The 15963-nt window shown below is 25.9% G+C and overlaps 1 protein-coding gene and 1 pseudogene across 2 annotated transcripts; one reads left to right on the top strand and one right to left on the bottom strand.

Moving 5' to 3' along the window:
• Positions 1-4919: 4919 nt before the first annotated feature.
• Positions 4920-5495, bottom strand: LOC112690102 (annotated as a pseudogene).
• Positions 5496-5583: 88 nt separating this feature from the next.
• Positions 5584-11342, top strand: LOC112690101 (amyloid protein-binding protein 2). 2 transcript variants are annotated; one of them, XM_025564024.1, is made up of 14 exons: positions 5584-5669; positions 5827-5984; positions 6073-6216; positions 6290-6481; positions 8271-8378; positions 8485-8611; positions 8678-8813; positions 8897-9068; positions 9141-9395; positions 9467-9591; positions 10270-10442; positions 10518-10702; positions 10803-10968; positions 11043-11342. In XM_025564024.1, the coding sequence occupies exons 3-14, from the start codon at positions 6079-6081 to the stop codon at positions 11288-11290; spliced, it is 2025 nt and encodes a 674-aa protein (XP_025419809.1). In that variant the 5' UTR covers positions 5584-5669; positions 5827-5984; positions 6073-6078; the 3' UTR covers positions 11291-11342. The 2 variants fall into 2 exon arrangements, with proteins under 2 accessions (XP_025419809.1, XP_025419808.1); XM_025564023.1 differs by lacking the exon at positions 5584-5669 and having other exon boundaries at positions 5774-5984.
• Positions 11343-15963: the final 4621 nt, after the last annotated feature.

Here is a 15963-nt window from a genome sequence, read left to right as displayed (position 1 = left end):
TTGATGTCGAAATACTTTCATACACATATTTTCTTTTGTTGTATCATTGTATAGAATACGAGCATTAACAATTGTTGCATCGAAAAAAAAGAAAAATATACGGTGCCACCATTTTTGACTTTTACGATCAATTTGGTAGGTTTTTTTATTTTGATCAAATTTATCAATACAATTCTTTTAAGAATTATAATCCTGAAATACAAATGGGCATGGAACCATAGATATAGTTCCATCATTTGCCTTACGTTTTACTTGTGTTACATTTTTAGGATCATGGAAATTTGATAATAAATATACGATTCTTTTATCTTTTCACTTTATAATAGATACATTATTTAGATAACTTATTTCCCAATATAAATTGTTTGTTCTACTAGCATGTGGATTATTTCATCAGAAAATAAATAGTTAAAAATTGAATAAGGCGTATGACATTGAAATGTATCAACAGAATCACTGGGCCCTACTGAACTTTCAAACTCTGGCAATGGAGGCCAATTTGAAGAGAGGTTTTTTAACCAATTTGGAGGTGTAAATTCAAATTCTGGTGTATTTTCTACGATGGTATTGTCAATAGTCGATGGCGGTTCAAAAAGGGCACGAGATATAGTTTTGTTTTCTTTTATTTGTAATATTCACATTATTTGTTTCAGACGTTAGTGTAGCGTTTGAATTTCATTTTAATGCATTTCGAATTTTTTTTGGACTTGGTAATGTCAAAATATCACCATTATTCAAACAAAATTTCTACAAGCTCGTTACCTTCTTCGTTTTTGTCAGATGAACTACTTTCGACGACTTCAATTGCTTTTTGCTGAGATGGTAAATAATCATGGTCATCAAAATCATCAATATCAGTGAGATTGTTGTCATCGGAAGGTAAATCTTCAAAAAGATAGTCTACAATATTATCATCGTACAAATTATGATTCATTATTACACCAATAAATGTTCGAAACAAAAACTAAAAAGTGACAAAAATGAAACAAAAACGACCCAACCAGCACCACGGGTTAAAATTCGTACCACCACAAAAATCAATTTATCGAAAAAATTAATAATTATTTTTCATTTAATAGTTCACACACTTAAAATATATAGTATTATTTATATTATATAAAAACTCAGGAAAGATTCAACAAACAGAAACGACTGAAATGTACAAATTAATATTTTAGTCAGAAAAACGAACTGTAGGCTCAATCAAAATACCATTATCATATAAAATTCGTGGAAAAATAATGATATATCTTGATTTAATTTTAAATCCGATTAATAACAGTATACACATATACATAAGCGTGCACACGGGGTAGTCAGGGTAGGTACTTGACTATTCTGTGAAACTTCCCACCCTCACCAAAATATTCAATATGATCACAATAATAAATAAACATACTATTTTCAACCACTTCAAAACATTAGTTAACGTTAAAAAAAATGTAAGAATACTGGAGAAATATAGTTTTTAAGTTAAATGAAGTTACGAATGCAAATTTTTTGTTAATATTAAATGATAATGTATTATGTTTGACTACCCTGCCAGTTATGTCTGCACACGCTTATGCACATATATATTAATAGAACAGGGAAAATAATATCCATTTATAGTATAAAAAAAAATTAGTTTATAGGGTGGGTTATTTTTCTTACCGCCGTGCAGCAACGGTCGGTGTTTAGGTGGGATAAACATTGTCTCGCCATGCTGGAAAGAGTTAAAGGAAGTTCGCCTAGTGGCCGCAGCATATAAGCATACCATACATTGCTAGAAATCCATAGCCAAATCGCGAGCTCTGATTGGTTGTATATAACTGATGATAACAATTCAAATCTGGAGCACTGATAAGTGATAATTGATATACCAATTTAACATTTTTAAAATGTTTAACGATCTGTTGAATTTTAATTTTGAAAATATATATATATTATGTAACTTCTCTATAAACTAAGTATATTAAAATAATCACAAATTCACAAAACAAACATTTAATTCACATTTGTTTTCATTAAACTAAATTCTTCTAACATTCAAAGCATTTATCCATTGACGATGTAGTTAATCATTGATGAAGTATGAACAAGGACAGCAGTTTTGCAGTTTTGAAATAAAAAAAAATTAAAGAATGAGAAATATACTGATTCTGCAATAATTATCAAATAAGCATTATTGAGCAATAAGCATAGGAAAATAGATAATTTTGTAGAATTGTTGCGTGCCGGTATATGGGTACCGGTCAGTGCAACGAGAGATGAGTATACTCAACTATTCAGCTTCGTAATCAATGTAGAATAATAATTATGTTGAAATAAATAACTCAAGACTTTAAAAATATTAACTTTATTGAAATATTCTAAGTCCAAATAATTAATTTATAAAACAAACTGGCGTGAAGGTGTGTGCATTAACAAGACTGAAACACATCTGAATTAGGGCCTGTTCAGGATACCCTTTTATACCCCGATGTCATGGACATCTCTAATCGTTTGGTCATTTACTTGTGTGCACCACCGGATGTGATTACTCATACGCGAATTTCATACATGGAGTTTTCTCTGTTAGATAAGGATGTGGCCTATGTTTAATAATTCATGCGTATAACTTCTGATTATTTGTCGCATATATATATATTCTAATATATTATTCGTATGATTATTATTTTATACGTGATTTATGACTATCATTAACTCGTTCATTCGGTAAGTCATTATTTTAATATAGGTATTTGCTATTTTCCACTACTGTGTTTCCCATTTACATGCATTCAAGCATTAAAATATATGCATTAATTGTAACATCCTTATGTTGTGGTCAAGAGTGCATCCTGATTATTATATTCCTAAGTGTGTACCACAATGTGTAATAACTATACATGCCCACCATAGTGGAATCATTGTGCAATCATTGTGCAATCGATATAATATTTACATATATCTGTAACAATATGTGATAGAATGTATGCCCGTGACATTATAATGCAGGGACGGCACGAGGGGGTGGCAATAGGGGCAGTTGCCCAGGGCCCCGCGCCTTAAATTATAATTAAGGCCACGCGGTTCTGATTTAACTGAACTTAACATATTTTATTAATATAAATTGTAAGACCCAACATTAATTTTGCCCAGGGCCTCACAAACTCTAGCACCGTCACTGTTATAATGTGTATGCACATTACAGAATAATGATACTTAATTTATAATTATAATATAATTTATTCTTTTTTTTTTACAGAGACTTCAAAATTGAATATGATTTTTCAACGTTTCACGTGTGTTAACGGCATTTTTAAGTCCGTATAAATCTATTATTAAAATATAATGTTAATTAATTCGAAGAAAAATAAAATAAACGTGTTATATACTTGTTAATATAGTGTACCACATAAATATTATAATTATTATAATTTAATTTGTGAAACAGCTGTTCATTACAGATAGCAATCTGCCATTTATAGTTATAATATTCAAATAATACCTGTTCAAAGTTAAGTTTACCTCCGATTCATAAGAAATTGATGTTTTAATAATTATTTAATATTCATATGTACTAAGTACATATGTATCTCTCTTTTTTTTTTTCTTTTTTTTTTTTATTTACTAGTGTTATTATATTTCTCATTTTTTTTTATTGTTGTGCGACGTGCCAAGATATCCCGGCCCACAACAATAATATAAACGCCCTTTATTAACTTAATTTTTGGTCAAGTCAAGGAGTAAAAAAAATAAATAATTTTGTACATGCATCCCTTCTAAATATGCACATCTTATTCTCTCTGTTTTCACGAAACGTGCGAAAAATTTTCACATTATTTTTACATGACGACACAAATTTTCTGACGGTCAATGTTATGGTATGTGCAAATATCTCATATGTACGCATAGATCACAGAGTAAAGATTTTACATAAAATCGAAAATAAAATCTCGTATAGTCTATGCACGTCACGCTCTAATGGCTCAATGTTATCGCGTTGTTGCTGAGTTGGTATATTTTAGTAGAGCAATTCACATACTCGTATCAATGTACCACAGCTGTATAAAGAACAACACCATTGGTATGCAGCTATTGATTACGGATCAATGTGTAGTATTCTAAGACATTGAACACCATTATGTATGTGTGGATCGACATTCATAGTTTATCAATGTGGCTCTTAAATAATAATAATTTTAAAATCATATCCAATTCGCTACACTCAGGATTCAAAATGTTGTTTAAAATCATAATAGTTTTTAAATAGTAAAATAAAATGAGTTTCTTGTTACCGTTGATTATCAAATTATATTTCAAACATACCTAAATATTATAACAAAAAATGCAAATCTTCACTTTTAATTAGTAACTAGTTTTATGTGTAATTACTTATTTTTTAATTGAATTACTTTTTTAATCAATCGTGCAACCAAAAGTTTGGTATGTAGAATAAATTATAACTATTTTTACTTTTTACGATCGACTGAATCATCAATTTAATCAAATTTATCAACTATAAAAGTCAACATTTGTTATTTATGCCTTTCATTTATTCATTATTTTTTTTAAAAAAAAAAAAAAACGTTTTAACCATCAAAATACCTATCTTATTTCTTAGAAAAATAATCCGTATGAAATACCAATATTACTTAGCTTTAATAATTATTAAATATTTTTATCGTTAAATTTTAGCTTTTGGGTCAATAATTTTGTCCAAAGAAATTGTTTCTTTTCAACTATGGATTCGCATTTTTTGTTATTTTTCAGTTGCTTATTGATACTAAATGCATAGTGAAACACTTATAGTTCGATGATGACTAATAAAAAAAATATATGTATTATCTCAGTGGTCCGAACCATCACCATCTACACTTAATGTATGTAAAGAAATCTAAACGTATTAGGCCAAGCGTCTATCAAAGTCACGAGGCGTGTGGAATGGTAAATTATGTAGCAAGTGGCGTGCATCAATATATAATAATATATAATATATAATAAATTTATAATTATGGTTATTATAAAACATTTTAACATTAATAAATCAATATACTTAATTTTACTCAACCTTATTGAATGGATTCTATATTTCTTGTAGACATAATATTTATTTTTACTGTTGCTTGTATAGTTGCTGGGCAATCAGCATTTTTTGTTGTCATCTCTACTAGGCTTTTGAAATGCATTATGATGGTAAACAAATTTTTTTCTACAAACAATTATCATTTGAATATCTATACGATACGATACCATAAGATGCTATTATGTATGTATAATAATTTATTACTTACGAACCCACTATTCTTGTTCCATTTGGAACACTAGATCGGAAGTTCCAATGGGTATTATTTAACTTCCCAAACCCACCAACCCAAGTATTTATTTCACTTATTGATTTGGCATTATTACATCTTAATTCTACACGAGTACCATGAGTTTTGGTAATATCATAGTCAAATGATACTGGGAAAATAATGTTTTTAAAATTCAAATTCAACAGATCGTTAAACATTTTTAAAATGTTAAATTGGTATATCAATTATCACTTATCAGTGCTCCAAATTTAAATTGTTATCATCAGTTAAATACAATCAATCAGAGCTCGCGATTTGGCAATGGGTCTCTAGCAATGTATGGTATGCTTTTGTGCGTGGCCGCAGGTGTAAGGATATCGTTCAGACCACGGTTTAAGATATAACTTAGTAAGCCTATATAACTTATATATACCTTGTATACCTAAGTAAACCGAGGTTCAGATAACGGAGTTAGCATAGAATATGGTATAAAGGCAGCTGATGAGTGATAGCGAAGTGTCATGGTGATAACACAAGTGGCTCATAGTATTCAACAATTAAATAGTTTCAGATGGAAATGTTGTTTGGAATCCAGTGATAATTGAACCTAGTGTTGGAGTATTGTAGTATTTATAATTAGTGACAGTGAAATAATAAATCCCAAAATCAAATGAAGTCTTTGTCTGATTAACGTTACACATACTCGTTAGCATTCCACTGTCGGTAATGTTGAATACAGTGCATACATGTATTTGACAGCATGTATGTTTTTTTATTGAAATTTTTTTTTTGTTTTTGTTTTTCAATGTAGATCATTATGAGTAAAATAAGTCCTTGCATTGAGTCACTTTACAATTTGACATTAAATGAGTTATGTCATTCCATGAATGAAGAGATTTTGATCCACGTGTTGAAGTATTATCCACCATCAATAGTTTTGCAAATCATATGGAAGGTTGGAAATAAATTTTTACAAAATTTTAACTTTTTCTAATTATTTATGTAAAAAAAATTAATTATATTTATAGATTTTACATGTTAACAACGAGAATCCAGAATTTGTGTACGGTCATGTAAATCCCATGCATGGTATGCTCACTTCGATAAAACGAGGCCGTGAAATTGCTCAAATGTCAGTACGGCATCGAGGAAGTTTAGCTCATATGGCTTATAAACCAATAAGCTCTGGAACTCATGAAGAGTTTGCTAATAATCAACAAGTAAAAATAATAATCATAGCATTATTATTATATTATATTGCATATCTATATTTAATTGTGATAAATATGTGTTAGGCCTAAATTAGACCAATAATGTGTTCTTCATGTTTTTATAAACTTATTAATTTTACTTTAAAATTTTTATAAATTTTTATGACTTTTTATTATATTTATTAACTGGCTTTAAAGAAAATGTGGACAAAGAACCAGTTTAATTCATATACATTTAATTATTTTCTTATTGATAATGTAAAGTGCAAGGTGTATTGATTATGATAGATACTTGTTTTGCTCATATTAGCATGAATAAAATCTTATTGAAAACTTAAATTTATACTTACATTTAAACTTAATATAATTTAACATATTATAATAAATGATAATTGAAGAAAGGCAAAAAGAAAAAGGTATAATAAACTATCAAATTGAAATTTAACTGTACTTAATTATTATTCAAACCTTTAGTATCAATAATAAGTATTGTTTTTAAATTCAGTTAGATACAATATTATAAATATTAGTTTTCATTGATTAAAAATTGTTTTATCTTTTAAATTTAAATTTCAAAATATCAAAGTATAAATAAAGTGTTACAGTTAAAAACAGTTTATAATGATTTTTCATACTTTTAGATATTACTTTTTTAAAAATCTTATTAAATTATAAAGACAATATCTAATTATGTTATTTTATTATTATAGGTAGCATATTAATATTGTAGGTATTTAAACTGTTTTTACTATTATAGCCTTAGTGAGTATGTGACCAGTCATAGTTGTTTATAAATTAAATTAATGGAAAATATGAGTACCTCATTAAATCCTCTAATGTGTAAAATTTAATCTTGTGGTAAATGTATTTAAATTAAATACAAATATTTCTAAAATGGTCTCATAAAAAATACTGAGGAATTACAATAATTACTTTTCTGTACTACCATTTATCATCTATCTATTTAACAATTTATTAATATATTGCGTAAAACTATAATTAGGTCTAAATTAAAATTGTTGCAGTTATGATTAATTGTATATATACGTATAGTAGTAATAATATAATATTTATATCATAAACATTGATGTTACAATAGGTATTTGTAAATTGTCTTTTAGTTAGGAATTAATTTATTATCTTGGACCTAAATTCTTTAATTTAATTTAATTAAATAAAAAAATATACAATTCAAAATAAATAATTTAAAAATTAAAAAAATTGTCATTAAATAAACTCTTAGTACTTCTGAATAATTCTATTCTTAATAAGAAAAACTTCATATTTCTATATATTTTTTACATGTATTATCTTATATCTAAAAATTTGTTTTATATTTTCCCCATATTTAACTACTGCTCATAATTTACTATTTACATATTTATACAATAATATTTTTAAATTTAAATTGAATTATTTAATATTATATATTATATATATTATATATTATAATATTATATATGTTTGTTAAGCCAAGTTTAAATGAGGTATTCATAATTTTACTCTTATAAGTTAACATTTGTATAGTATGTTTATTGGAATAATTAAAAAAAAAAAAAAAAATTATAATTAATAATTTTTTTAAATTTGGAAAAGTTTAACAATACTTTTTAAAAAATACTACTCCAGTGAGTTTTAATTTATTGTAATAGATTTGTTATTATTATAAATAAATTTACAAATAAAAAAAATAAAATTTAACAACATTTATTTTAATAAAACTGTGAGTAAAATTAACCTGTAATTCCAATATTATTTATAGTAAATATTTATATGTATATGTATTTTTTTTTTTTAGACCAAATTTGTCGATGAATGCAATTTTTGTAATCATTTTGATTTAGATTTATTTTTCAAATTAGTAGAAATTACTGAATGTCGAAGTCAACTTTTTACTATATTTCAGGTAAAATATGAAGAAAACAATATTTAAATAGTCAGTTATTTTTGTCAGTTATTTGTTTGAATTTCATTATATTTACATAGTTACATGCATTAAATGTGCTGTTTAGATTTGTATTCAGATTAAAGGTTTTGAATTTCCAAAACAATTTGCTGAAAAATGGATTCAAACTGAAATACTAGAAGAAAACAATGATAATCTTCATTTTCATTATATTGAACAAGGTCTCAAATTAGGTTGGTAAAATAAAATGTTTATAGTTTTTTGAAAATGTATTAATGTTTAAATCTATTGATAAATAGGAATTTTTCTCGGTGATAGTGGTTGGCTCAGTGAAAGTGCTTTCGTTTTATCTCATACATACAATATAATATCTACAAAATGGGTGTGTCTTGATCGAAATTTAGAACTGATCAAAATTATCCAATGCTTGACAAAGTTAAAAAAAAATCTTGAATTACATTTCATTTAACTTCATTTAACAATTAATAATTTATTTAATAAGTTATTATTTTCCCTAGGTGGTTATTAGTTGTATCAAATTATCATAATTTTGATGAAGCTAAAATGGTTTTGCAACATATACTAAATACTATTAGTATCCTTGAGAAAATAGAAGGAAGAACATTGTGTATAGCTTATGCCTATATAGCTGTTTCACAGTATTACTATGTATTAATGGAATTTAATGAGGTTTGATTGTATTTGTTGAGTATTTTCTGGTTATGTTATATTTAATGATTTTTTTTAATTTTGACTATTTAGGCTTGGGTATGGGCTGTCAAAGCAGTTAATGAACTTCATGATAAAAGTGCAGATGTCCTAAAACTTTTGGTCATTAGTCATGTCATTAAAGTTTGTTCTGCTCTGAATAAATTGAGCATGGCAAAAAAATTGATTGATCAATTATACACTTATGAAAAAGATATTGATCAAAATATTCATGTAGATATGTTATTGAGCGAAGCATGCTACTCCTTGAAAGCAGATTTAGCAAAAGATAGTATTCACAGTTATTACGTAAGAATTTTTTGTAGTACATCTGTTCATGTTTTTAATTGAATTGACTAATTTGACTTTCTTAATTTTAGACTGCTTTAGACTCTAAACGAAATTTATTTGGTTACTACAATTTACACACTGCGGTTGTTTTTGTAGATTATGCATATGCTCGATATGTTTGTGACTATTCAACAACTGACTTTAGTGAAGCTATGTAAGAAAATCTTATCATTTAAATTATTACAAACTAAGACATGTCCAGTGGTAAGATTTAGTAAATTTAGTCCTACCCTATTATTTAAACTCTTAAACAATAAAACTGTTTTCTTACTGGTTTTAATTTAATTATATAACAACAATTTTAAATCAAAAACTTTTAGAATAATGTATTAAAAAAAAAAAAAAACTAAATATTTTATAGTTTCATAATATTTGTGCATTTATATTTTACCCATTAATCCATACATATAAAATTAAAATACTACTCATTCACTGATTGATTAATGTATTGCCAAAACTATCATATTGATTAATTTGAAATGTCGAGAAAATAATATTTGGAATTAATAATAATTGTTTTAATCTAAAATAGTAAAATATCCTAAATAAAGTCTTGTAATTCAATAAGTGTTTATATAATTTTTAATTACGAAGAGGATTAGTATATAATATTATTAACTTAAAATAAAATGATGTCGTGTCACATTATAAATTAATTATTATTAGTTCCTTAATAACTTCATCAAGTTAATTTAAAACTAATTTACCAGCCACTTGAAAAAATGAAGAAAAAATTTGTATGATTACAAATATATATATATATCTGTCCTAGATTCAATCCTGGGCATGTCGCTGTTTATTAAACATTATTTAATATTTGATTTTGTCCCAGGCGTAGCATATTACAGGGTATATTTATTATGAATAAAATTGGATTACCACATGACAATATGTTGTTTGTGAATGCTGGACGCATAAAAGCTTTAATACTTGAAGAAAAAGCATTAGATGTATTGGAAAGAGGTATTGAACATTATATTCATGGCAGTTTACATAGTATACATAGTATGTATAATATTTTCCTTAAATATTGTTGTTTATACTTTTTTTTTATTTTGACCTAACATTTTCATTGTAAAGGTTCTCGTGTTGAAGGAATAAAGCGAATGTTGGAAAAAATTAAAAAAGATATGTTAAATGAAGCTGAAGTTCTCCATCTTAAAGCATTAGAAGTTTCTTTAAATGCAGTTGGTGAGAAAGCACTGCTTACAGCAAAATCGTATTGCAACCTAGGTAGACTTTATCAAAGTCAAGAAAAATACATGGTAATAATTTCATACATTACTTAATTTCTTTTTATATTTTCTAAATTTTGAATCATTATAATCATTTGATAAAATTTATGAATTTCATTGTACATTCCAGCAATCTGAAAAAATGCACTTAAAAGCAATTGAAATCAAAGAATCAATTTTAGGTAAGAACAGTCCAGATGTTGCACTATCTCTGGGTCATTTAGCAAGTTTATATACATATCAGTTAAAAAAATTTCATGAGGCTGAACTTCTTTATCTTCGATCAATAACAATATGTAAATAAAATTAAATAATCTGTAATCATATCATTTTAATACAATTGACAGGAAATTTAATTATTATAATTCAGATGAAACTACTTATGGTCGCCAGTACACAGGGTTACTGTATGATTTTAAAGGACTGGTAGAAGTATATAGGGAATTGAAAGATATTGATAAGTATAATCAATATATGGAAAAAACTCAAAGGTTCCATGAAACACGTGAAGCTTGGCTACATTTGATACATACAGCTGTTGATGAAAACTGTACACAAGATAATTTAAGTTTGGAAAAGTTTAAATGCATACTGAATGACTGTGGCTGTGAAAAGTAGTTAATTTATAATATAATAATATACCAACTCAAAATTGTTCATAGATTATTAATTACAATAATTTTACTTAATTTTTCTATATATATTATTTTTATAAAACCATAGTATCTTAATTATATATATATATATATATATATATATATATATATATATATATATATATATTATATGTTTATCCTTTATTCATTAAGTATTCATTCATTATTTTCATTTTAATATTAGTTTAATACATCAAATATTTGTATAATTAATATTTTATCTAAACCGGTTTTTAATATTAAAATAGTTTAAATATGTTTATTGATAATTTATACAATTGCATTGTTAATTACATTTTTTATTGAATCCTTTGTCATACTTTATAATTATAATTATTATTTAAGATATTTACATATAAAGCTTTATAATAGTCTGACATATTTTATTATTCTCAAAATATAATATTTAAACAATTGTTCATGATAAACTAATAAGTTTCACTAACTATTAGATGATTTTATGTATTCCAGTCAATTTTTAGCTGTTAAATATCATTCTAACATAATAAGTTATAGCATTTTCATTAAGTAATTTATTGTTTAAAAGGTTGCTGCTCATTAATTTGTTATTGTTAGCTATACTTAGTTAATAAGTGTCGTTTAATATCAAAAATTATAATGATTTTGGGACTACTAGTTGAGTATTATACAAATTATTTATATCAATTGTCATATATAGATATTCGAGTTTTAATGTTAAATATGAAAATATAAATTACTTTTCTTCAATTCAATACTATTTTTTAGCTTTTAAAGACATTCAATACATTGTGACATAAAAGTTAACCTTATTTACCATGTTCTTTTTTTTTCTTATTGTGTATTTTTTTTATTGGTAATTTTACTGCAAAATATAATTTTTTGGTCGGTTTTAGAAGTAAATGACTATGTTGTTTGTCTTGATTTGATCCAAGTGAAGTGTCCAGATTTTCAGACGTGTTGAGATTGAATTGATCTTGCCTATAACATCAGCATTATATTAGTATATTTTTTATGGTAAGATCAGTGCTTAGAAATAAAAATAGTTGAGGTACTCTGATGACACATAAAAATGTTGAGTCCCCACCTAATTGAAAACTGAATATAACCATGTTCACTCCTAATGACACTCTCAAACATGTTACCACTAACAAACAAATATTCCATAACTTATACTCACTTTTAAAATCATTTTGTTGCAGAATGTAGTTTTTCAAGGGTTATAATATATAGTAGTAATTATAGCCAGACAATGTACAAATGAATTACAGTATACGCAACATGATTATATTCAAAGGTATTCAGGAAATCGATCAAGAAATGTTTTCGTTGAATATATTATGATTGTTATTAATCACGCTAATCAATAATTTTGTTTACAAAAATGTTTATTTTTAATTTCTATCCATCAATGCCGACGATAAATAACACTTAGAAAATCGTTAGTTCATTATTAAATAATCTACGCAGAAATTTTTCTTCAACCATTCTAGAAAGTATTATGTTAATCAAACATAATAAATAAATATTTTCTGCAAAAGAAGTAGTTTCTGAAACTTCAGAGAAATTTCCTTGAAACCATTCCTATCTGACAAAATTATGGTGTTCCTTGTCATGAGAATAAGAAAAAATAAAACCCATTACCCGAAACCTGAAAAAACATAAAACCCGGTTTTAATCCGGTAACCGGAACCCATGAAAAGTCAGTACATTTTCAGGGTCGGCATTAGCTCATTCACTGCTCAGTGAAAGAATTATTTTGGCAACCCTTTATTTTAAACGACTTAAACATATAACTTAAAAAGCAGAATTTTGGGATCTAGGGGGGCCACATTATACATATTATAACTTAAGCCTCATTCATAATCATAAATGTTCAAAATAACTTTTTAGACGTGCATATATGCCACATATTTGTAAATCATTCAGAGAACTAACATAACAATATTATAAAACAGTAATTGTACCTAAAAGTGCGGCAAATCCTTGCATGTCGATAGATTAATAAATAATGATAATTATAATAATAATCTAATTTATATTGAATCACACTATGAAACTTTTTTTTTTCATCTATAGAAGATAACTTGTGTCGCTAACCATTGATAAAATTTAACTACAATGTTAACGCCTCTTTTGCGCCATTCTGATTATGGTGCCTTGTGCCGTCGCACGCGTCGATTGTATCTAAAGCCAGTCCAGCCTACTTTGACTCCCTGGCATAAAGGTAGTATCTAATAAAGTTCTACATAAGTACACGATCAAGTTCGATATGTCTGAAAGGAATAGGTACTTGTATTAATACATATAAATCATAATGGACAATAAGTAAAACATTTCCAATTTGAATAAAAATAATAATAATAGTTTAAAATTTGTTTTTATTAATTTTGATTACCATAAATAAAGCACAATAAAACTTACAATTTATTATTATTAACTAATTTCACATTATTATGTACACGAATTTGTTAGGCTCATATCATGAACATTTTGTTGATTCAGACCGTATTATAAAATTTATAAGTAGTATAAATAAATACTAAATACACAAATTAATAAATAAAACCTTAATGATACGTGTATAATGATTAATATAATAATTTAAATTAATTAATATTATTTAATAACTGATCAATGGTAATATATAATTACTAATTAATACTATTTTTGTCACAAGACTTTGACCTAGGTACACTAAAACTCTAACAATACACATTTAATTTAAACACTATTAAAATGTTATGACTAACAATTGAATATAATTCAAATACTGATTACCTAAAAATAAGTTCTTCTCCACAAATTAATCAACTAACCAAATTTGAAATTGTATCCATGAACACATAATATGTAATGGATTAGAAGGTATTAAAAGTACCGGGTAAAATTCAAAATAATATGGAACAATTACAGAAATTACAGAGAGCAGATAAAATACACTTAAAATAGTAAATTATACATGGATATTATGTATTTTTTTTTTTCAAATATTTTCATCTAATAATTATATTTCCTAAGAATACAATATCGTGCTCATGGGTGCCGAATTTTCCGATTTTCATAGGGTGCCCAAAATCATAAATTATTTAACTTTTACCTAAATAATAATCCTAATTATATGATAAAAATAAATAAATAAATCAACAAAGCATTACTCGTTTATTGACATCACTTTTGTACGTTGGTTGACCGAACGCAGACTAATTACTACCAATTGCAAACTACTACACACACTATACATTATTATTAATTATTGCATTACTATTACGTAGGTACTTCATACGAGTATAATATCGTTATCGTCGCAGTCGTTGTCTACGGACGACACGACCAAAATAACAAGAAAATCAAAAACATATATCAATTAAAATAGGGTATTTGTAGGGTATTTCTACATGACGTATAATATTAACGTATTAAATAATTATATGTTTTATTTATTTCATCAGGTGCAGAGCATCCCATGAAATTAACTATGGGATGCTCGAGCACCGTAACACCCCAATAGTCGGCGCCCATGATCTTGCTTATGATTAATTATTTTTATTGACTGAAAAATGTACTCTAATATGGTATCTTTTTTTAATTTGAGATAATGTTTTTGTGTGTGGTTTTTTAAATGTATGTTTATTTCAATTTTGATACTACTGATTTGTATAAGAATACCTACTTTTGTATTGAAGAAAAATTATCTGATTTAAAAATGTAAGATTTATAAAAACTCAAATTAATGAAAAAAAAAAAATCTGGCCCCGATTCCAACCAATTTCATTCAACACACGTCGTATACTGTATATCATATTAATATTAGTAGGTACTTAGTAACAGTGCATTGCAGTGGTGTATTTCGGAATTGTTTATGGGTGGGGGACCAGATAATTTTTCGTGATAACGTAAAAAAATTAAATGTAACATAGTTATTTATTCTGGGGTTATAACTTAAATTAGATAGATAAGTATATTAATAGATAAATACCTAATAGCTTTTTAGCTAGTTTTGAAATATAGGTATTTTTATATACCTACTATATTAATGTTTGGGTGTGATTATGTGTTTTGGGAACATATTTAGAGTCAATTTATTTTTTAATATATTTTATAATACCTAGTCCCTAAAATTAGAAAAAAAAACTGTTCTAAAATATTAAAAATTGTTCATAATTATAATATCAATTTAAATTACATTAAATATCAAGCATTCAATTGTATGGATTTAATATTTATTATAAGATTTTTACTCCCCTAAAAATAGCTAGTAATCAGTGTTAAAAAAAGTCAAATTAGTATTTTTAATAGTAATAAATAATAGCAATTAATTTTATGGTTTAAAGAATGACATAAAAATACTAGGTACGTAAGGGATACAATAATATTATATGTTATGCAAACGCTGACACCTGCTTAATACGATCTCAGTTTAACGCTATTCTGTGTAATAGAAGGTGAGAAGTTTTATAAGTTTTTAGAAATTGTCAATCATACGAGTATATATCCCATTAAAAATATCAAGTTTAAAACGCGATTGTTCGTTATTGAATATGATGTAACAATTATTCCGTGATAAAAATTAAGTTTAATATGTTACTATTTTGGAATTACCATTTATCTTTACTATAGTATTTAAACATTTTAAAATTGTAGTATGAACAAATA

The sequence above is a fragment of the Sipha flava genome, unplaced genomic scaffold (assembly GCF_003268045.1).
Source record: "Sipha flava isolate LNK unplaced genomic scaffold, YSA_version1 48_pilon_pilon, whole genome shotgun sequence".
In the NCBI taxonomy this organism is placed as follows: domain Eukaryota; kingdom Metazoa; phylum Arthropoda; class Insecta; order Hemiptera; family Aphididae; genus Sipha; species Sipha flava.
This window is presented reverse-complemented; position numbering and strand designations above follow the sequence as displayed.

Excerpts from the sequence above, each read along its gene's own strand:
- LOC112690101 (XM_025564024.1), top strand. The coding sequence starts at position 6,079 with ATGAGTAAAATAAGTCCTTGCATTGAGTCACTTTACAATTTGACATTA. Across the intron at positions 6,217-6,289 it reads TTTTGCAAATCATATGGAAG|ATTTTACATGTTAACAACGA; the intron begins GTTGGAAATAAA and ends TTATATTTATAG. Across the intron at positions 6,482-8,270 it reads AGTTTGCTAATAATCAACAA|ACCAAATTTGTCGATGAATG; the intron begins GTAAAAATAATA and ends TTTTTTTTTTAG.